At 42.8% G+C, this 23,112-nt stretch overlaps 1 protein-coding gene across 2 annotated transcripts in view; it reads left to right on the top strand.

Moving 5' to 3' along the window:
- Nucleotides 1-447: 447 nt before the first annotated feature.
- LOC143983347 (ileal sodium/bile acid cotransporter-like) overlaps nucleotides 448-23,112 on the top strand; it is a 34,457-nt gene continuing 11,792 nt past the window's right edge. For both annotated transcript variants that reach the window (XM_077482917.1, XM_077482918.1), the window contains exons 1-5: nucleotides 448-1,017; nucleotides 7,876-7,994; nucleotides 16,841-16,929; nucleotides 18,641-18,816; nucleotides 21,309-21,466. In XM_077482917.1, coding sequence (XP_077339043.1) covers nucleotides 629-1,017; nucleotides 7,876-7,994; nucleotides 16,841-16,929; nucleotides 18,641-18,816; nucleotides 21,309-21,466 — 931 coding nt within the window. In that variant the 5' untranslated portion in view covers nucleotides 448-628. The remainder of the gene's footprint in view (nucleotides 1,018-7,875; nucleotides 7,995-16,840; nucleotides 16,930-18,640; nucleotides 18,817-21,308; nucleotides 21,467-23,112) is intronic.

Genomic DNA, 23,112 nt, shown 5'->3' on the forward strand with positions numbered 1-23,112 from the left:
TGATTTGTTTATTTATGAGTTGTTTTTTTTTCAGCCCGTGAATATTTGTAAAATAGATGATGTGGCCTTCCTACTGAAACGTTTGGAGAGGCATGTTCCTTTAAAAAAAAAAATACATATATATATATATATATATATATATATATATATATATATATATATATATATATTATTTACATCATTGAACTATAAAAATACCTCTTATCTTTTATTGACAGCTTGTGTAAATCTGAAACAAAAAGTTATGGAAATATTATCATAGACAGATTCTGAATACAAAAATTCTAAATATGTGGAAAGAGTTTCTGGCAAAATAGCGGTTTAAAGTTTACCCATCAAAATAAACACACCTACATTCACATAAGCAGGGACCCATTAATAATTAAACTGCAGACCTAGTAAAATTTTACTTTAAATATCTTTCAAGGATTCCATCACTTAACTGTCGTCTTTCGTGTTTTATTTGAAGTCATATGGAGGACTGACCTTATAAAATACATCTGTCACTTTTTACTACATTTTAAGTGTATATATAACAGATCTCTCAACAGAAGATTGTTTTCAGCATCAGATGGAATGATCATTCAGTACATTTATATCATAGCATAGTACATATTATAAAGTAGCCATGAGCCTGTCAATATTGAACAACAATACTTGTCCGGAAAACTCTACTATATGCACCGGTTCATCTTGCTTGATGCCTCCTGACAACTTCAACAAAATACTTGGCACCGTCTTGAGTGCCTCTATCACAACACTGCTGGCACTGGTGATGTTTTCTTTGGGCTGCAGTGTGGAATTTAGGAAATTCTGGGGTCATATCAGATATCCATGGGGTATCATAGTAGGATTCCTATGTCAGTTTGGAATCATGCCGATTGCAGGTTTTACACTAGCAATTGTATTCAGTGTCCACCCACTTCAAGCTGTGGTGGTGCTTATCATGGGATGTTGCCCAGGAGGAACTGGCTCCAATATCTTGTCATACTGGGTGGACGGAGACATGGATTTAAGGTAAGATAATGAACACATATTAATCACTTGTTAATATTGCGTGAAAGGGGAGCATAATTTATATTTTATATCAAAAACTTTTATTGTTTCGTTCAAAATATATGTCTATGAATCACTGCACTTCTAAATTATTACTAGGAGATTGCTTACAAGATTCATATTTCAGAGAATGGAATGAGGTCAGTATGTTGAATTGGCTACAAATATATTTAACATAAAATTAAAGAAAATTTTAAAGGGAGGTACAAGGCCAAACCGTGTCAGATAGGTGTTGGAGATTTCCACGTTTCAAGGGTGTTTAAATGGCTCCTGAAGTGTAGGAAAGCCCATATTAAACTGGAAGTAAACCCCCCTATCATTTTCAGCCAATGAAGCTGCCATCTTGGCCTCTGTTTAATCTACAACTGCCATGATGCTGCACGTGATTAGTTATGATACCAGCCATTGGATGGTTTGACAGTCTGGTTGAGAGCACAACCAATGGGAGGGTTACATTCCCGTCACGTGCCGGAAATGTAACTTATTTGAAATGGTTAAATGGATGGGTTTACTTCCGCTTTAACTATCCTGAATCTGTTCTTGTGCCAACCAACGCCCCACCTCCTTTAGCCTCGTTATTTTATGTCTTTTTGTTTCACAGCAAGAACAAAATAGGCTGCAAAAAAAGTAAAACTAAAAAATAATATTATATAAAATACTCCAGCGCTAACAAGTATGTGCTCAGAGAAAGAAAACAAAAAGTTACTGCTGCTGGCACAGAAATGGGATTTACACCTTACCTATATGTTGCAACTTTAAAGATAAAAACTGTGCTTGCGCAGTAAATTGTAAGGATTATAGTGAACAATCTACTGCGCAGGCACAATTTTTATCTTTAAAAAGAAATATTAACACTACAGTATAAAACAACAATCAAATACACAAAAAACACTAAATAAAATAAACTAAACTACCCTATAGATCCACATACACAAACATACGCCCTGTAAAAAAAAAAAAAAAATTGTATTTTTTTGTTGCAAGCAATATTTATCTAAGCAGTTCAATGAGCAAAATTGAAAATGTTTGCTTTGGTGAAACTTCACAAATGTCTAAATCCATTTATTCTAAATCACTCCACTCATCTATGGTAGGTGTCATGACTCATGACCATAAACACTTTTATCTGATTCACAGAGCACTAAAAAATAACAGTACAGAGTGACTTAGATATGATAAGTTACAGTAGATAAGACACTTAGATAAGTCACACTTACACACATAGGTAATTTGCACTTGTCATGATTGTTCAGAGCTGGGCAGTATATGTTGTACAGATCACTGCTAGGAATACCATAGTCTAGGCTAGTGATGGCGAACCTTGGCACTCCAGATGTTTTGGAACTACATTTCCCATGATGCTCATGCACTCTTCAGTGTAGTTGAGCATCATGGGAAATGTAGTTCCAAAACATCTGGGGTGCCAAGGTTCGCCATCACTGGTCTAGGCTGACCAGATGTCCCCGTTTTCCAGGGACAGTGCCCATATCAGAGACGCTCTCCCCGGACCAAATATGTCCCTGGTTTTGTCCCCAGATTGGCGCTGCAGCAGCCATGACACTATTTTCAGCTACTCAGTCTCAGGCGCTTCCACATTTTAGCCTCCGGCCACCCGGGAGTTGGGCTGTATCGCTTCTTGCCCATCTCATCAGCACTTTCTGGCTCCTCCCTCACTCCGCCGCCTGTCCAATCAGGCACTCTGCCTCAAATTGGTGTCCAACCCTGCCCACACTCCAGCCTCCTGCATGCAATGCATGCAATGTGCTTAGCCTACCCATGAAAACCAGGCTGAGAGGGGAGGCATAATTGGTGAGTTAGCCATCCATTCACTCAGCAATTAGCTACATACAGCTACATACAGCAATATACAGCTCCCGGGATAGGCCCAATCTCCGGCCTAGCAGCCTGGGGCACACGACACACATTCACCCAGACGGCCATCCAGGTGGCACACAATATAGATCCCCTGACTCCACCCGAATATATAGGTTCTCCAAGCAGGCCAAGGGATTCAAGAAAATCCCTGCCCATTGGCTGAGACACCCCACATACCCATAACTTGACCTTGGGTTGCCCTTCTCATATCTAGTACCACCAAGTACCAGACCACCTAGGAGGGTTAGGCCAAGGACACCCTTAAGTAGCCGTAAATTCAATTAGCAGACTCTGAGACTTCAATAGAAGAACAGCCATGCAGGAAAAGGCCCCAGCAAACGTAACAGTTCCTTCAGATTCACTACAAATGTCTCTTGTAGTTCTTCAACACTGAGCTCCCGGTCTCTTACTAGACCCTCTAATTCACTGACGCTGAATCCCTTGAGCTCCTCCAATCTTTGCGGTGCTATCTCTCACAAGCGACACCCACCACGCTTCCCTGCTGGGTAGGGTGACCACATTTCCAAATTGCCATTCAGGGACAATTCTGCCAAAGACTGGGGGGGGGGGTTCGAATGTAGTCTTGGGGTTGACAGGAATTCCAGGGGTGAGTGATTTGTCAGGTGAATGGCCAGTTTTATCACTTATATCATTTCAATGCCATGCTTGATATGGTGCCAGAATTGCCAATCATTATTTTTATTACTACATTGTAATATACAGTGGTGTGAAAAAGTGTTTGCCCCCTTCCTCATTTCCTGTTCCTTTGCATGTTTGTCACACTTAAGTGTTTCGGAACATCAAACCAATTTAAACAATAGTCAAGGACAACACAAGTAAACACAAAATGCAATTTGTAAATGAAGGTGTTTATTATTAAAGGTGAAAAAAAATCCAAACCATCATGGCCCTGTGTGAAAAAGTGATTGCCCCCCTTGTTAAAACATACTATAACTGTGGTTGTCCACACCTGAGTTCAATTTCTCTAGCCACACCCAGGCCTGATTATTGCCACACCTGTTCACAATCAAGGCATCACTTAAATAGGAGCTGCTTGACACAGTAAGGTCCACCAGAAGATCCTTAAAAGCTACACATCATGCCGAGACCCAAAGAAATTCAGGAACAATTGAGAAAGAAAGTAATTGAGATCTATCAGTCTGGAAAGGGTTATAAAGCCATTTCCAAAGCTTTGGGAATCCAGCGAACCACAGTGAGAGCCATTATCCACAAATGGCGAAGACATGGAACAGTGGTGAACCTTCCCAGGAGTGGCCGGCCGCCCAAAATTACCCCAAGAGCGCAGCGACGACTCATCCAAGAGGTCACAAAAGACCTCACAACAACGTCCAATGAACTGCAGGCCTCACTTGCCTCAGTTAAGGTCAGCGTTCATGCCTCCACCATCAGGAAAAGACTGGGCAAAAATGGCCTGCATGGCAGAGTTCCAAGGAGAAAACCACTGCTGAGCAAAAAGAACATCAAAGCTCGTCTCAATTTCTCCACAACACATCTTGATGATCCCCAAGACTTTTGGGACAACATTCTGTGGACCGATGAGACAAAAGTGGAACACTTTGGAAGGTGTGTGTCCAAGTATATCTGGCGTAGAAGGAACACTGCATTTCATAAAAAGAACATTATACCAACAGTAAAATATGGTGGTGGTAGTGTGATGGTCTGGGACTGTTTTTCTGCTTCAGGACCTGGAAGACTTGCCGTGATAAAAGGAACTATGAATTCTGCTGTCTACCAAGAGATCCTGAAGGAGAATGTCCGACCATCTGTTCGTGTACTCAAGCTGAAACGAACTTGGGTTCTGCAGCAGGACAATGATCCTAAACACACCAGCAAGTCCACCACCGAATGGCTGAAGAAAAACAAAATGAAGACTTTGGAGTGGCCTAGCCAAAGTCCTGACCTGAATCCTATTGGGATGTTGTGCTATGACCTTAAAAAGGCCGTTCATGCTCGAAAACCCTCTAATGTAACTGAATTAGGACAATTCTGCAAAGGTGAGTGGGCCAAAATTCCTCCAGGACGCTGTAAAAGCCTCATTGCACGTTATCGCAAACGCTTGGTTGCAGTTGTTGCTGCTAAGGGTGGCCCAACCAGTTATTAGGTTTAGGGGGCAATCACTTTTTCACACAGGGCCATGATGGTTTGGATTTTTTTTCACCTTTAATAATAAACACCTTCATTTACAAATTGCATTTTGTGTTTACTTGTGTTGTCCTTGACTATTGTTTAAATTGGTTTGATGTTTCGAAACACTTAAGTGTGACAAACATGCAAAGGAACAGGAAATGAGGAAGGGGGCAAACACTTTTTCACACCACTGTATAATGAATTTGTTCAACTCTCCATAATGCTGAATCATTGGGAATCCTGAGCTTGTCACTTGCCACCAGATGCAGCGTGCCACCATAGCCAGCCTCCAGATTCATTGTTTCACTTGCCACTGTAGTCTGCCACCAGATGCAGCGTGTCACTTGCCACTGTAGCCCGCTGCCAGATGCACCATGTCACTTGCCACTGTCACCTGCCACCAGATGCAGACTGCCACTTGCCACCGTCACCCACCACCAGATACAGCATGTCACTTGCCACCGTCTCCTGCCACCAGATGCAGTGTGTCACGTTCCCCCGTAGTCTGCCACCAGATGCAGTGTGTCACTTGCCACCGTCGCCTGCCACCAGATGCAGCGTGTCACTTGCCACCATCTCCTGCCACCAGATGCAGTGTGTCACTTCTCCCCATAGCCTGCCACCAGATGCAGCATGTCACTTGCCACCATCGCCTGCCACCAGATGCAGTGTGTCACTTGCCACCTTGTCCTGCCACCAGATGCAGTGTGTCACTTGCCCCCTTAGCCTACCACCAGATGTAGTGTGTCACTTGCCACGATCACTTGCCACCATATGCAGTGTGTCACTTGCCACTGTCACCTGCCACCAGATGCAGTTCCACTTGCCACCCATAGCCTGCCACCAGTCCGACACACCAGAGTCCCTAAAAGGTGAATGGCTCTCCTGCCGCTGGCTGCTGATGTGGCTCCTCCCAGTGGCAGTGCGACCCAGGGACCCCTGTTTTAGAGCATGTGGGAGTGGGACCATAGAAGAAAGAAGTGGGTGGCAGTGGCTTCCCTAGGGTTGGCGTAACCCCTCCGGTGCGGTAAAACATGGTGTCAACCCCTGCCAAGTATAGTCCCCCCTCAGTGCAGACCCCCTTCATTAAGTATAGACCCGTTCCCTCAGTACAGACCCCCCCAATAAGTACAGACCCCCCACCAATAATAGAGCCGCCAATATGTACAGACCCCCCCCAATAAGTACAGACCCCCCTCTCCACGTGTGCTAATAAGGAGGTGGGGGGGTCAGATATGTGCTGGGGGCGCAATTCTTTACTTTTTTACTAATCACTGTCTGTCCGAAGGGAAGGAGGATTTGGTCAGCTCTGCTGATAGAGGCAGGGAGACAGCCAGGGGTGGAGATCATAGTGACCTGGAGTGCAATGCCGGCATCAGTGTGTTTAGTGCTGCAGATGCTGACAGGTTGCCCGGCATGGAGAGCAGTAGTGCGGAGGAGGAGAAAGTTAACTTCTCCTCCGCTTTGTGTGCTGAGCATGAGTCACGGCTGGGATGTCACAAGTTTGCTAGACACCAGGCGGCTCTAGCAAACAAAGGTCAGAGTCTCAGATGGAGGCAGAGTGAGTGACAGCGCTATGGCGGGGTTTGCTCACTCTGTCAATTTCTTTCCGGGACACGGTATTGAAGGTGCCCGGGACCCAGGACAGACCTGCTGGAATGTCCCTGGCAATCTGGGACAAGTGGGCACCCTACTGCTGGGTCCCTAGCTTGGCACTTCAGATACTTCTCAAGCTTCAACCCTGCTGACCGGCTCAGTCCTTAGCTTGACATACAAGGCTGCTCTGCAAGTGTCACCTCCACCAGTTGGGTCCCTGACTTGATCACCACCTGAAGTTTCCTGATTCTCCACCGTGCCCTTTCAGTGAGAATGCTGCTCCGGTACTTGGTTCAGTTATTCACTGTGGTCCCCGGTAAGAAGGTGATTGGCCCCTTTGTAGCAACAGCTTCCTTTCTAACTCTGACCACTGACAGGTTCTCCGGCCAGCAAAACCATCACTTCTGGTTGGACTGCAAGCCGCAATCCCAACCCTGCGCTGCTCTCTTACTTCTGGATAGGCCCTCAGACAGCCTAGCAGCCAGTTGCTCCTGGGATAGGGTCATTCTCTGGCCTAGCAGCCCGGGGCACATGAAAAACGTCCACCCAGACAGCCGTCCAGGTTGCACACAACATAGATCACCTGACTCTACCTGAATATATAGGTTCTCCCAGCAAGCAAAGGGATTCAAGAAAACCCCTGCCCATTGGCTGAGACACCCCACATACTCATAACTTGACCTTCTCATATCTAGTACCACCAAGTACCCTAGTGGTAGAAGAGAAAAGTGCAACATGGCCACACCGAAGTAGAAATCAATAAATCTCTATTAATTAACCAGGATAACTCTTCCTGGCAAGTACATTTGTGAGGAGCTCCCTGCTTAAAATGCAGGGTGCTACAAAATGAAAAGTAAACATGGAGTTATGCTTTAAGCTTTGAAAATAAAAGATAGCAGCAAATTGGTTGTCATGAACATCTGCTCCAGATTCTGGCTGCTCCAGTTTTAATAAATACCCTCAGGATGCAATAATCCTTAGCAAGTAGATTTCCATTTAATGTACTCATTTAAGTGAAAGATTCATTTTTAATCGTTGCTACAAATTACTGCATTTTGCTCTTTTCCTTGCTAAATAATTAAAAATTACACTGATATGTCAGTGAAGGAAATCCACACATATATTTCTAATTTGGCTATTGACTTTTTCTAGGGTAAAAGAAGCAAGCTTTAATATATTTTCATTTGATTTTATTCACAGTTTAAGTATGACCACCTGCTCAACATTGTTTGCTCTTGGCATGATGCCTTTATGTCTCTTTTTGTACACAAAAAAATGGGTTGATTCAGATTCCATCGTTATACCTTATGATACCATTGGTAAGTATATCAACTGTAACTGTACTGTTTGCTGACCAATGTCCTAATAATATTAAATAAGACTGCTACTTATCTATTTTTGGATGCTGGGCAAGGATAGAATGTTTGAGCACTTTCTTTAGCTATATCCTGCATACACTGTTCACGCTGTTACCATCAAAAAGCTCACAAGGTCTCCCAGTTAGTCTGTCTTAGGTTCCATGTCACCATTGGAATGAACCTCATCCATGTACTGTATATATTGCTTGGAGCTCTTTCACACTGGAACTGTGCAGTGGGGCTGTATAGTAAACCTCTGTGGTACCGTGATGCCTGACCAGTTCCGTGCTATGTAGGGTGAAGTGGGGAAAAAGCCTGCATGTGTGTGGCAAGAGAGCCGGGCTGTAAGGCACCGAGATATCAATGGGGTTGATTTACAAAAGGCATAGCCACTTTGCACTATTAGCACACTAAGGCCGCGTACACACGCGGGGACTGTTCGCTGAAACTGTCCGCTGAAACCAAGTTTCAGCGGACAGTCCGCTCGTGTGTGGGCTTTCAGCGGACAGTTTCAGCGAACAGTCCGCTGAACAAGGTTTTTCGGAAATTCCGAAAAACTGTCCGCTGAAACCTTGTTTCAGCGGACAGTCCCCGCGTGTGTAGGCTTGTTCGTCAAACAAAGTTGCGCGCATGCTCAGAAAGGATTTTCACGCCGAAAGTTATAATGCAGTGTATAGGACGTCGTATTTTTCGTCCCGTCGTACGTGCCGTTCACGTCATCGCGCACGGTTTCAGCAAACTGTTCGTCCGTCGTGTGTGGCCATGTCCGTCCATGCTAATTTTGAGCGGACTGTTTGCCGAAACTGTTTGACGGACAAAGTTGGGCGAACAGTCCCCGCGTGTGTACGCGGCCTAAGAATGCACTTGGAAGTGTAGTCGCTGTAGATCTGATCGGAATATCTGAAATGAGGGGAAGCTCTGCTGATATTATCTTTTATTTTCCTTGCATGTCCCCCTCAGATTTGCAGCAACTGCACTTCCAAGTGCACTTGTACTGCAAAGTGGATTTGCCTTTAATAAATAACCCCCAATGTCTTTTTTGGACCGGGGACTGACTGCGTGGAAGAAAATTGTGCCAAGGCCCAGGGGTGAGGGGGATGGGGGGGGGTGCACAAAGGGTCAGTAATCTCTCTGCTCCCCGTCGCACCTCCGACATTGAAGAGGCTCGGCTGTGAGGGCGGAGAAGCGTTGATGTGGGGAAGGCGGAGAGAGATGATGTAATCTCTGCTCGCCCACCCACTTGCTTCTCTCATTCGCCCGGCCCTCTTATCCGCCTGGCCCCCGGCTTTCTCATGACACCCGCCGGGGCCCAGCAGCAGAGAAGCCACGACCCGTCGGTTGGGGACCCCAGCACTACAGGATGCCTGCAGAAAGCTAACGGAAGGGCATATACAGGACCAGTCACCATGCACAAGATGAGAGAGAAAGAGCAATTGGTCTTTAATACAGCAAGCCCCTGCAAAATTATTTGCAAATAAAAAACTGCGAAAAGTGCAAAATATAAAGAGTTAATAATATAAAGATCTGGACAGCAGCACTCACAAGTATGTGAATACAAGATAATCAGAAATATAAATACAAAACTGTTTTGCTCTACCTTTAAGAGCATGATTTTAATCTGTGCAAATTCATACAATAGGTGAATAACAAAGCAAATTTGAAGTGAACAAACCATTTATATAAAAAGTAAAGTACATATATCAGCCCAAAGGTGACCATAAAAGTGCAGATTTATTTCTGTGCACATCCACTCCTGCAAAAAGTCAAATTTTCAGGCTGAATTACTGTTCATAAAGAAGATACAAAAAGCACACCGCAGGAAAGAACAACGTTGTTTGTCTTTATACTTTCTTTTGCTACCTTTCCTCTGTTATTAATATATGTACTATATATCTGTAATGTGTTAACATAGGCTGGATCTGTTTGAAATAGGTTTTACTTGGCTGCATTTTACTGTGTTAAATGTACTTAAAGGGGTTGTTAAGCCACTCTAAACCTGTATACAGCATCAGCACTGCCTCCTATTGTAGTATCCCCCTCTGTATGTTATTTATAAAAATAAATGCTGCAAATACCTAATTTCACTGCCGAGATTGCAATCACATGACTGTCCAGCTTTCTCCTTTCCTCCTCTGAGAGATGCTGTGGGCGGGGCTGAGATTCCTCTGCTGATGTCAGTCTGGAAAGGAGGAGGAGAGAGCTGGCTGGTCATGTGATCACAATCTCAGCTCTTAAATTAGATATTTACAGCATTTATATTTATAAATCATTTACAGAGGGGGGCATTGGAATGGGAGGCAGTGCTGATGGTGTATACAGGTTAGTGTTATGAGAGCAGTAGGAGGGGTGGCTCACACACAGACAGAGAGGGGAGGAGGACACAAGAGCAGAGAGGAGAGCAGATAGCAGGCTGCTGATGGCAGAGGCACGTAAACTGACAACAGTGTCTGGTCTCAGCAGCCATGATACACCGTGGTCAGTTTACAGGGGGGAGGGAGAAACTGGCAGGATCAGCCAGGTTTTTTAGGTGTTACAAAGGGCCAAATGACACAGGACAAGTACTGTGTCATATAACATGCTTTAAAGGAGCAGAATAAATTTTTTGGGGTTAACAAATACTTTAAGACTATTCATAGAAATTGGATCATTGCCCTCCACTTGATTATGGTCTATGGCTGCATTGTGACCCCTACAGATTTCTGGTAAGAATCATCTGAAATGATACACAGTGTATATATATATATATATATATATATACATATATATATATATATATATATATATATAGTACCTCACAAAAGTAAGTACACCTCTCACATTTTTGTAAATATTTTATTATATCTTTTCATGTAACAACACTGAAGAAATTACAATGTAAAGTAGTGAGTGTACAGCATATATAACAGTGTAAATTTTCTCTCCCCTCAAAATAACTCAACACACAGTCATTAATGTCTAAACAAAACAAAAGTGAGTACAACCCTAAGTGAAAATGTCCAAATTGGGCCCAAAGTATCAATATTTTGTGTGACCAGCATTATTTTCCAACACTGCCTTAACCCTCTTGGGCATGGAGTTCACCAGAGCTTCACAGGTTGCCACTGTAGTCCTCCTCCACTCCTCCATGACGCTATCACTGATCTTATGGATTTTTTGCATTTGATGCAGTGTGCAGGGTATGGTCTTAGCACTGACAGGCTCACCCCCACACCCCTTAAACCTCTGCAGCAATGCTGGCAGCACTCATACGTCTATCTCCTAAAGACAACCTCTGAATATGATGCTGAGCACAGCACTCAACTTCTTTGGTCGACCATGGTGAGGCCTGTTCTGAGTGGAACCTGTCCTGTTAAACCACTGTATGGTCTTGGTCACCGTGCTGCAGATTCGTCTCAGGGTCTTGGCAATCATCTTATAGCCTATGCCATCTTTATGTAGAGCAACAATTCTTTTTTTCAGATTCTGAGAGAGTTCTTTGCCATGAGGTGCCATGTTGAACTTCCAGTGACCAGTATGAGAGAGTGAGAGTGATAACGCCAAATTGAACACACCTGCTCCCCATTCACACCTGAGACCTTGTAACACTAATGAGTCACATGACACCGGGGGAGGAAAAACAGCTAATTTAGCCCAATTAAGACATTTTTACTAAGCCCTTGTACACACGGTCAGAGATTCCGACAACCAAATCCGTCGGATTCTGTCCATCGGATTTTGTCCGACGGATCTTGTCCAAAACTGTTGCATACACACGGTTGGACAAAGTTGTCGGAAAATCCAATCTTTCAGAACGTGATGACGTAATTTCATTACGATGGGATTACGTTCAGGCTAGTAGCCAATAGCTTTGATGTAGGAATTTGATCTGAGCATGCGTGGCACTTTGTCCGATCGTAATTCTCTACACATGATTGGAGTATGTCCGATCGGAGCAGTTTGTCTGAAAATATTTCCAGCAAGTTGGAAAATTTGGTCCCACGGATATTCCGCTGAAAACAGTCCGATGTATACCACACACAGTCGGAAAATCCGTCAAACCGCTCTGATCGGACACATTCCGACGGAATCTCCGACCGTGTGTACAAGGGCTTAGGGGTGTACTCACTTTCGTTGCCAGCAGTTTAGACATAATGGCTGTGTGTTGAGTTATTTTGAGGGGACAGCAAATTTACACTATTATACAAGCTGTACACTCACTACTTTACATTGTAGCAAAGTGTCATTTCTTCAGTGTTGTCACATGAAAAGATATAATAAAATATTTACAAAAAAGTGAGGGGTGTACTCACTTTTGTGAGATATTATACATTATAATGGTGATTTAACATTTTAGGATTGGATTATTTCATGCTACTGTGGGGCAGTGATTTTTTTCATCTTATATTTATTATGATTGATTACGCACATATGTGCATATGTTATTTGCATTCTGATTTTTATTATTATGGTTTTGTTTTTAATAGCACATCAACCTTTATTTATATTTTATACAGAGAAAATTTTTTTGAAACTTTTAAGGCACTTGAATTATAAAAATATATATGAGAAGTGAAGTGCATAAAAACAGAATTTATTGGTACATCAACATATAATAAGAAGAGACATGGCATATTTATTTACAATTTAGTATCTTTCATAGCATAATTTCTATTTGTATTGATGTATTAGATAGTCACAAATATGTAACCGTTTTAGGATTGCGGAATTTGAAGAGCCACAGCAATTACAAACTCTCATTAAAGGTCTGTTTTTTGCCCTAGTGAAGCTTTTAGTTTTTCGAGATATGTTACAGGAATAGCTATGTGCTCTGTCATTAGCACCTAGCAGCAAAGTGTGAAGGGAGCACAGCAAAATTATCTTCAAGTATGATAATTTATGCATAAAGTGCAAATAATTAACCTATGCAAAATCGCCAATGCATTCTCAGGAACAACAGAGTGGAGGCCAGTAATACATTTACCAGTTCATACTTGACTGTTTTATCTTCGCTGACACTTTGAAACTCATTGACTCGGAATATATTATTTTAAGCTCAGTTCCTTCAAAAGTGCAGTATAATCACATAGCTCACTTACATTATCCAGGTAGTGATTTTTTGAGAGCACAATGCAATTGACTTTGTAAAATGTTAGAAACAAATCAAGCTCAGGTGATAAATGGACTAGATAAAGGTATACATTATTACTAATGATTAACGCTAGTGGGTAGGTTAGTGGATGAGAAGAATTTAGCAGGTTAAAGGATGGACACCGTATCTCAGCATGCTTATCACTTGGCATTGTAGCATTTTACAATGTCAAATGTGTTTCTCTAGGGTTGCCTTTGAGAAAACACAAAGTGCTGATTAGTTTAAGATATCAAGATATGTGGTTCAATCACAGTAAAATGTACAGTGGGTGCATGTTAAAGAAATATCACTTTCTTTTTTTTTTACAGTATTTAGTTCCTGATGGGACAAAATACTTGTAGTACCATTATCCTAGGTGCCCTGTAATGCTAGCTGTGATGTCAAACAGGGTGCCCCCTCTTGGCACATGGTCGCCCCAACCCTGCGGCTAGAAAGGAGATGTCTGCTTTACTAGCAAGCACTTGTCTCCAGCTCCCAGCACTTTCCTAAGGCAAGCATTGATACAGAACATTGATCAATGCCCCCCGCTGGCAGAATAAAATAGCACTGCGGGAGGCATTTCCCATTCAACACTGACTGTGTTGATGGGGGAAATCAAGCAGTTTTCTTTAAGTGGAAGGAAAGAAAATCAAGTAATCTATTGCCTGTCTTAGTTACATTTTTAGGTTGGAAAAACTTCATGGTCATTGGGTTCAACCAAAAATAAAAACCTTAGGCAGCTTTCACACTGCAGGTGTACCCACGGTTTTCTGTAGACTTTCTATTATGGCTTGTATTTTTTCAGCGTGTTTTCTGAAAGCGCAGAAAAAGTCCTGCATGTTGCATCTAATGCAGCGTACACACGATCGGACTTTCCGGCAGACTTGGTCCAGCGGACCGGAATCCGTCGGACAATTCGATCGTGTGTGGGCTCCAATGGACTTTTTTTTCCCAAAAGTACGGCGGACCTAGAAATAAAACATGTTTCATATCTATCTGACGGACTCAAATCCAACGGGCTAAAAATTGGGGAAACCGTTTGTCTGTGTGCTAGTCCGACAGACCACATACAAAAGCAGCTATTGGCTACTGGCTATTGAACCACCTTGTTTAGTCCCGTTTACGTCATCACGTTCAAAACAAACGGACTTTCGAACGGACTTAGTCCGGTCGTGTGTCGCCAAGTCCGTTTCGTTCAGAAAGTCCGCCGGGAAGACCGTCGGAACTAGTCAGTCTAAAAGTCCGGTCGTGTGTACGCGGCATTAGCTACACTTTCAGAAAATGCACCAAAAACATGGGACATATTGGAAAATCAATGGGAAACTATGGGTAAATCAATGGAAAACTGTAGATACACTGCACTGCAGCCAAACTGCGGCACGGCAGTGTGAAAGCACCCTTATACCCTCAGCACCCTAACCAGCAGGTAATGCAGATTCCTATCACAATTATTTTAGGGGAAGAAAAAAGGTTTTCAAACATATCAGAGCAATCCTTCATCTGAGAAGCTGTATCATTTCTGTTATATACATTAGGAGGGTAACTTACTAAAGCAATATTGGATGTTCACTCTGCAATGGAATTTTCACTTGGCTTAGTGAATGAGGTCCCAGCATCCCCTGGACTGTGACATCATAAGGAGCGGGGTCACCATGTGACATCACCTGGTAACCCCGCCCCTTGCCCCTATATAAGTGGCCACACAATGCGTCCCTGCCATTGCGGCCAGAGAGAGCGTCGTGTCAACATCGCAAAGAAGAAAAGAAGAGAAGGAGGCGGCGGCGACAGCAGACCGGGCCACGTTAGTAAAAGAGCTATAAGAAGATAGCGAAGGCCTAGCAAGAAGAACCGAAGAGTGGGACAAGACCCCCAAAGAGCGGGAAAAGGCCCTTGAAGTCGGAAGAAGACCCCCGGACAGCGGCGAAGAAGAAAGCCGGGCTCCTCCGCTAGTAAAAGAGCTAGCAAAAGAGCAGAAGATATCGTCCGGCGAGAAGGCTCCTCAAGACGGAAGAAGAGAAGACCACCGGAGCTGTCTAATAAATTATTTTAAAAACTTGTGTTGTGTTTTTTTTATTTACACTTTTTTCACCAAGTGAATGGGTAGGGGTACATTGTACCCCATACTCATTCACATAGTGTGGGGGCCGGTATCGGGGGGCCCCCTTATTAAAGGGGGCTCCCAGATTCCGATAAGCCCCCACCCGCAGACCCCGACAACTAACGGCCATGGTTGTCAGGAAGAGGCCCTTGTCCTCATCAACATGGGGACAAGGTGGTTTGGGGTGGGGGGGCTGCAGGGCCCCCTTTCCCAAAGTTCACCCCCATGTTGAGGGCATGCAGCCTGGTATGGCTCAGGAGGGGGGCGCTCGCTCGTCCCCACCCCCTTTCCTGACCGGCCAGGCTGCGTTCTCAGATAAGGGTCTGCTTTAGACTTTGGGGGGACTCCCAAGCCGTTTTTTCGGTTTACCAAAAGTATGTAGAAAAATACGTGTTGGCCTAAACTGAGGGAAAAAAATGTTTTTTTATATATTTTTGGGGGATATTTATTATAACAAAAAGTAAAAGATAATGCGTTTTTTTTTTTTAATTGTCGCTCTATTTTTGTTTATAGCGCAAAAAATAAAAACCGCAGGGGTGATCAAATACCACCAAAGAAAGCTCTATTTGTGGGAAAAAAGGACGTAAATTTTGTTTGGGAGCCACATCTCACGACCACGTAATTGTCAGTTAAAGCGTTTCAGTGCCAAATCGCAAAAAGTGGTCTGATCTTTGACCAGCAAAATGTTCCGGGGCTGAAGTGGTTAAAGAGGAGGTTCCCTTAAAAAAAAATTTAAAAAATTAAAAGTCAGCAGCTACAAATACTGCAGCTTCTGACTTTTAATAATAGGACACTTACCTGTCCCAGGGTCCAGCGATGCGGGGGAACAAAGCCCCGCTCATCCCCCCCTCATCTCACCAGGGCCGGCTTTGCAACTGTGGGCACCTGGCTATGGCTTCACAGCCGTGCACCCACTGCGCATGTGCGAGCGGCACTGTGCACCTTGATTTGCCGCTCAGTCATCTGGGACCTGTCACGTGTCCCAAATGACTGACAGGAGGGAGGGGGCGGAGCTGAGCCCTTCCTGCGCCGATCGGAAGTGATGTCACCAGCCCAGGCACTGAAGGAGGCAAATTACAGAGGTGAGTTGAAAAAATTCCAAATGTTTATTTTATTTTTATTTTTTTAGGAATTTTAAGCATTTTTTTTGTGTGGAACACCACTTTAATCAAACAATTTTAAATTAGAATCTGGTTGGCTACCATGCACAGCTGCATCAGATTTTGCACTCTCCAGTTTTGGTAAACCAACCCTACACTGTCTGTGTTCAGGGAGGTGCACCCGCACCAACACGGATGTCAAACTGGGAGCAGCGGCTAAGTTCATGCAGCCGTATTATCCCAACTGAAATGAATGGGACTGCCTGCACGTGGATGCACAGGTCACCTGTGCATCCCCTGCAGGTAAACACGGCCTTTCACACACTTAAGTATGCACATGTGAATGAGGCCTAAAGATACCTTCAAATCCATGTCCGTGGTATAATAAGTATAAATTGTAACTGAAAAATCTATTTTTATGCCAGATAGACAGATGGATATATATATTTTGAAATACAATACAGGTTGTGCTAGTTGAAAACCTTACCTGTTTTTATTCCAGGCATCTCATTGGTGACATTGGTTGTTCCTGTTGCAATTGGAATGTGTGTTAATTATAAATGGCCAAAGATAGCAAAGAAAATTCTAAAGGTATGTTAAGAAAGACTGCAAAGTAAAGTTAGCAATGATGCATGTCAAAGCCTATACCAGTGATGGCGAACCTTGGTCTCCCAGATGTTTTGGAACTAGATTTCCCATGATGCTCAGCTACATTTACAGAGTACATTATCATCATGGGAAATATAGTCCCAAAACATCTGGGGTGCCAAGGTTCACCATCACTGCCCTATACCATTGATTTAGATTTATTTTTTCAAATAGTATGGAACAAAAGCAAATGTGTTTTAGTAAGAAATTTTAAAAAAATCACTAGTAATTTCTGTGTTTCCAAAAACAATCAGGGAAATTCATAAAAAGTGTCTAAGACACTCTTTAGAATTCTGATGTGCCTCCACATGACAAATGCCAGTGCAGGTGACAGATTCATGTACCTGTTATACACCACATGTGGAGATGCACTGAAGCGGAAGTGTCTATATGGACCGTCCACCCTCGATGTGGCTGTGCTTACTCCCCTACACTGCATCTGTCAACAGCACAACAGAAGGGAGCTTGGCATCTGGGGGGGCGAAGCCTGATGGGGAATTCCAGACAATAGTTTCCCATCAGGTTAGCTCCCCTTGTGATCGACAGCAGGCAGTGGGCAAAAATACCTTTCTACTACACTGCATACAGAGACAGGCACTCTAGCTGTCTCTGTACGCCCAGTTACAGTTGGTCTCAATTACTTCCAGTTTGACTATCTATGAATTAAATGTAACTATTATTGAATCTGGTGCATTAACAATGTTTGTAAATGTGGCTTTATAAAGAACTACCTGAATCAGTTTTTTTAATCTGGTGAAGGCAATTTTAAAGGGTCATAGCGCCAGAAAACTGTCAGAAGTGCTTTATTGAATTACTTTGAATTAGACTTGTGCACAGCGGAAAATTTTGTTTCGTTTTGGTTCCTTGTCATTCGTAAAATACATCATTTCGTTCTGTTATATTTGTTACGTTAATACGTTTTTGGAGTGTTGATATTCGTTATACTGAATCTCAAATCATGTCGAATTCATTCGCTATATGCGCTATAATTTTGTTTGTATTTGTTGAAATTGAATATTTATGTTTGTATATATATATATATATATATATATTTGTATTTTTTTAATATACAGTCAAAGCAATATAATTATAAATAATGTACTATAAAAATAAAGAAAACAAGTTTAGATTTAATTATGCATAATATAAACCCACGACATTGGAAATCACCTTTGAGCTACAAGTGTTTTTAAACTTTATTTACCTTTTTAAAGCCAGTGTTTCTTAAAGCTGACCTCTGACACAAAAATGGGGAAAAAAAAATCTGTTAAAAAAACATTATATTTCCTGCTCTATGCAGTGGTTTTGCACAGAGCAGCCCCAATCCTCCTCTTTTCAGGTCCCCCACTGGTGCTCCTGGCCCCTCCCTCCTGCTAAGTGCCCCCAGAGGAAGCAGCTTGCAATAGGGGCACCTGAGCAGGCTCTCTCCTGAGCCGTGGCCCTGCGTGTCTATTCACATACAGAGCTACGGTTTGGCCCTGACCCCCTCTCTCTCCTCATTGACTCACTGGCTGTGATTGACAGCAGTGCTTTCTTAGCCAATGAGGGAGGAGAATGCCCAGAGAGCCGAGGCTCTTGTGCACCTCACTGGATATATATATAATGTGTATTTTCAGTATAAGCAACTAAACTTGCACTGTCTTTTTGTTTTCAGGTGGGATCTATTGTCGGAGGTATTCTCATTGTTACTGTTGCTGTGATTGGTGGAGTACTGTACAAGGGATCTTGGGTCATCGATCCCAAACTGTGGATTATAGGAACTATTTTCCCAGCCATAGGTTTCTGTGTGGGTGGGACCTTGGCAATTTTAGCTAATCTGTCATGGAGCAGGTATGTGTTATTTGCATATGTATTTAGCGGTTTACATTACATATATGCTTTTGATATGAAGTGGCTCAGCTACATATTGTCCATTAGCATAAAAATAATAACTACAACCATTTGTTTACATCATGGAATTAAACATGTCTCAGGTGGCTGCTAGTAAAGCCCCATACACACTATGAGATTTTCTGCTGAGTTTTTCCTTCAGGTTTACCAAAATCATTTAGTGCAAGGTCCTGCTTGATTGCAAACAAATTGAAACTCCTAAGGTTTGACCTCATATTATATGGTTTTCTATCAGAGAAACTGATAGTGTGTATGGGGCATAAGTCCCAAAGACTGGGTTGCCAAGCTTAGATCCCAACTAGCTGCAAGTAAGGTGATATCACAAGTGCAAGTGGGACTGAACTCAAAAAGTGAAGATTTGATTTGCTATATGGAACATTTAGAAATGTTCGTTGTGCCTAATCAGTACTTTAGTACTTCAGAAAAATATCAATACACTTCCCAAGATATGAGGGTACCTAGGCACTACTGTACGTAGAGCTGTATACTGTATCTAGTATGAGATATAAGGCATTGCTGCCTCTGACTGCCATTTTCATGATATTTGGAATGAAGTGAGATTTGATGTCGCTACTTTGAGGCTCACTGTATTTGCTGGAGGTTCTAACTTGAGGAAGCAAAGTCCTGACTCTCCCAAGATGGCTGCCTCCACTAGACCACATAGCGCAGAATAAGGTGTTTTAAAACTGTAACAAAAGGATCCTGCGTGTCTTTGGTTCCAAACCAGGTGCAAATTCAGGAAAAAATTCTGAGTTGATTCGTACCTGAATCAGTGAACAGGGATGCACTGGACCCCCTGCTGTAAGCCGTGGCCGCAGCATGTGTGAACATGGCCTGACTGGGCCATTCTAACACATGAATATGCTTTGATCTAAACCATTCCATTGTAGCTCTGGCTGTATGTTTAGGGTCATTATCCTGCTGGAAGGTGAACCTCCACCCCAGTCTCAAGTCTTTTGCAGACTCTAACAGATTTTCTTCTAAGATTGCTCTGTATTGGGCTCCATTCATCAACTCTGACCAGCATCCCTGTCCCTCCTGAAGAAAAGCGTCCGCCACAACATGATGTTGCCACAACCATGTTTCACGGTGGGGATGGTGTGTTCAGGATAATGTGCAGTGTTCGTTTTCCGCCACACACAGCATTTTGCTTTTAGGCCAAAAAGTTCAATTTTGGTCTCATCTGACCAGAGCACCTTCTTCCACGTGTTTGCTGTGTCCCCCACATGGCTTCTTCAAACAGCAAACGGAACTTCTTATGGCTTTCTTACAACAATGGCTTTCTTCTTGCTACTCTTCCATAAAGGCCAGATTTGTGGAGTGCACGGCTAGTATTTGTCCTGTGGACAGATTCTCCCACCAGAGCTGTGGATCTCTGCAGCTCCTCCAGAGTTACCATGGGCATCTTGGCTGCTTCTCTGATTGATGCTCTCCTTGCCCGGCCTGTCGGTTTAGGTGGGCAGCCATGTCTTGGTAGGTTTGCAGTTGTGTCATACTTTCCATTTTTAGATGATGGATTGAACAGTGCTCAGTGAGATGTTCAAAGCTTGGGATATTTTTTTTTTTAACCTAACCCTGCTTTAAACTTCTCCACAACTTTATCTCTGACCTGTCTGGTATGTTCCTTGGCCTTCATAATGCTGTTTGTTCACTAAAGTTCTCTAACAAACCTCTGAGGGCTTCCTAGAAAAGCTGTATTTATACTGAGATTAAATTACACACAGGTGGACTCTATTTACTAATTAGGTGACTTTGGAAGGCAATTGGTTCCACTAGATTTTAGTTAGGGGTATCAGCGTAAAGGGGGCTGAATACAAATGCACGTCACACTTTTCAGATATTATTTTGTAAAAACATTCCACATTCTTCCCACGTGTATGCCACTCTGTTTGGGCGGCTTCTGTCGGACGAGTATGCTGGAAAACCTGCAGCCGACCAACTCCTGATCAGCAGTCTCAGCTAATTGCAGAGAACACTGATTGGAGTGTTTTGGTGGGGGGACGTCCCCCTGTCAAAACACAACAGCTTAGCAAGGGAGTTCGCTGTACTAACTTTGCATAGTTAGTATAGTGGCTCCGACTGGAGCTGAAAGTTTTTTTTTTTTCATTCAACCCATGGGTTTAAATGAAAAAAATTAATTATATTGTGTAACCGGCTTTATCAGCACCACTAGCTATAGCCGGCAGCACTGATCTTGACAGAATATTTCCCAACATCGAAAGATCAACTTGTGTACAACCAACCTGCCCATACGTAATTGAAATTTAGCAGGTTCCTGCAGAACTGGCCGAATTTCAATCTATGTAGGACTGGCTTTGGTTTAAAATAGGTATTCTACTGCAAAAATGTGTTTTTTATTTGTATAAATTGAGAAATACATGATTTCTTTAGTGAATGCGCTCTAAAAATGGATTGCATCTTATATATTAAAGGTGTCGCACTGTGGCATTGGAAACTGGATTGCAGAATACTCAGTTATGTTCTACCATTGTACAACTCTCATTCCGACCTGATCAGCTGCCTCTGATATTTACTTTCCCTCTGATATACAGCATTTTCCAGATCCTAATAGCCATTTTATTCTTAATAGGTGAGTTCACATACATCTGCACCTTCACACTCCTACAGTATTATGTTTTTATAAAGAAATGATTGCAAACTATGAATTTACAAGGATTAGAAAATGCTCAGCTCTCAACACAACTCAATTGGAATATATTGGATTAGGATACCAACTAAATATTTTAACTCCTTTACGATGTTCTAAGTTTATTGTTACCTATTGCTTGTGTTACCAGGGAAATCTAAGCCCTTGTACACACGGTCGGAGAATCCGTCGGAATGTGTCCTATCGGACCGTGTTGTCGGATAATCCGACTGTGTGCGGTATGCATCGGACTGATTCCGTCGGAATATCCGTTGGACCCAATTTTCCAACTTGTTGGAAATATTTTCCGACAAACTGGTCCGATCGGACATACTCCGATGATGTGTAGAGAATTCCGATCAGACAAAGTGCCACGCATGCTCAGATAAAATTCCTACATCAAAGCTATTGGCTACTAGCCTGAATGTAGTCCCATCGTAACGAAATTACGTCATCACGTTCTGAAAGATCAGATTTTCCGACAACTTTGTCCGACCGTGTGTATGCAACAGTTTCGGACAAGATCTGACGGACAAAATCCGACGGACAAAATCCGACGGATTTGGTTGTCGAAATCTCCGACCGTGTGTACAAGGGCTAAGGCATTCAAGCATTTATATACTAGGGGGTTTACATTCAAAATTTGCATGAAAGCCAATAGGACTTTATATCACTATGTAAAATGATGTTTATGGATACTGTAAATGTTTTTCACCTAAATACATGAGGAAAGGGTACACACAGACAGTTATTGGTAAAGCATATACAAAAGTGGCTGTAAACCCTTGCATATGCCCAGAGAAGTGACTGGCCTCAGGTGATACACAGATCTGAAACAAGTCCTCCTACAGAAGTTGTACCTGTTTATCTGCGGCATTTTATTCTCTACATCCTTTTAAAGTCCAGAATTTACACAGCTTTTTCTGAGCCTCTGGAGGCAGGGGTGGGGATCTGATGTCACACACTGCACAGCACAGAGAGGAGAGCTGAGTGTAATCTGGGACCTGAGTAGAGGGAAGGGACACATCCCCTTTACACAATCTCATAGGGTAACATGCATAACTAAGGCAATCACAGGCATTGTGCTGGAGCTCCACTCCTCATTCCCCTTCATTCACTTGGAGTCCATACAGCCTGTCAGACTGCAGAAAGCAGAGGAACAGCAGATATAAATCATGCTCAGTTCTTGGGATTGAGGCAAGCGCAGACTATAGAAGATTCTTCCATTCCACCATCATAAAAATGCTATTTAAAAAAAATAATATATATGATTTCTTTATATACCTTATTTTAGACCCAGTGACAATTACTGGGTCTCTGTGCTTCTCTATGCAATGCAGGCATGGTAGGAGGGGCTGCAAAGTGTTGTACATGGATTCTTGAGAACATCACAACACCTGACCTCAGTATATATATATATATATATATATATATATATATATATATATATATAGGCAGTGGGCTGGCTCTTGGGAGAAGTTAGGCACATTTATAAATGCCTTGATGGATAAATGTCAGTCTGGAAGAGAGGGCATTTCTTGGCATGCTGTATTTGCATGCTGACTGCCGTCAACATTCAAGAGAAATGA

This window comes from Lithobates pipiens, unplaced genomic scaffold (assembly GCF_037356315.1).
Source record: "Lithobates pipiens isolate NorthernLeopardFrog02 unplaced genomic scaffold, aLitPip1_a1.2 Scaffold_16, whole genome shotgun sequence".
In the NCBI taxonomy this organism is placed as follows: domain Eukaryota; kingdom Metazoa; phylum Chordata; class Amphibia; order Anura; family Ranidae; genus Lithobates; species Lithobates pipiens.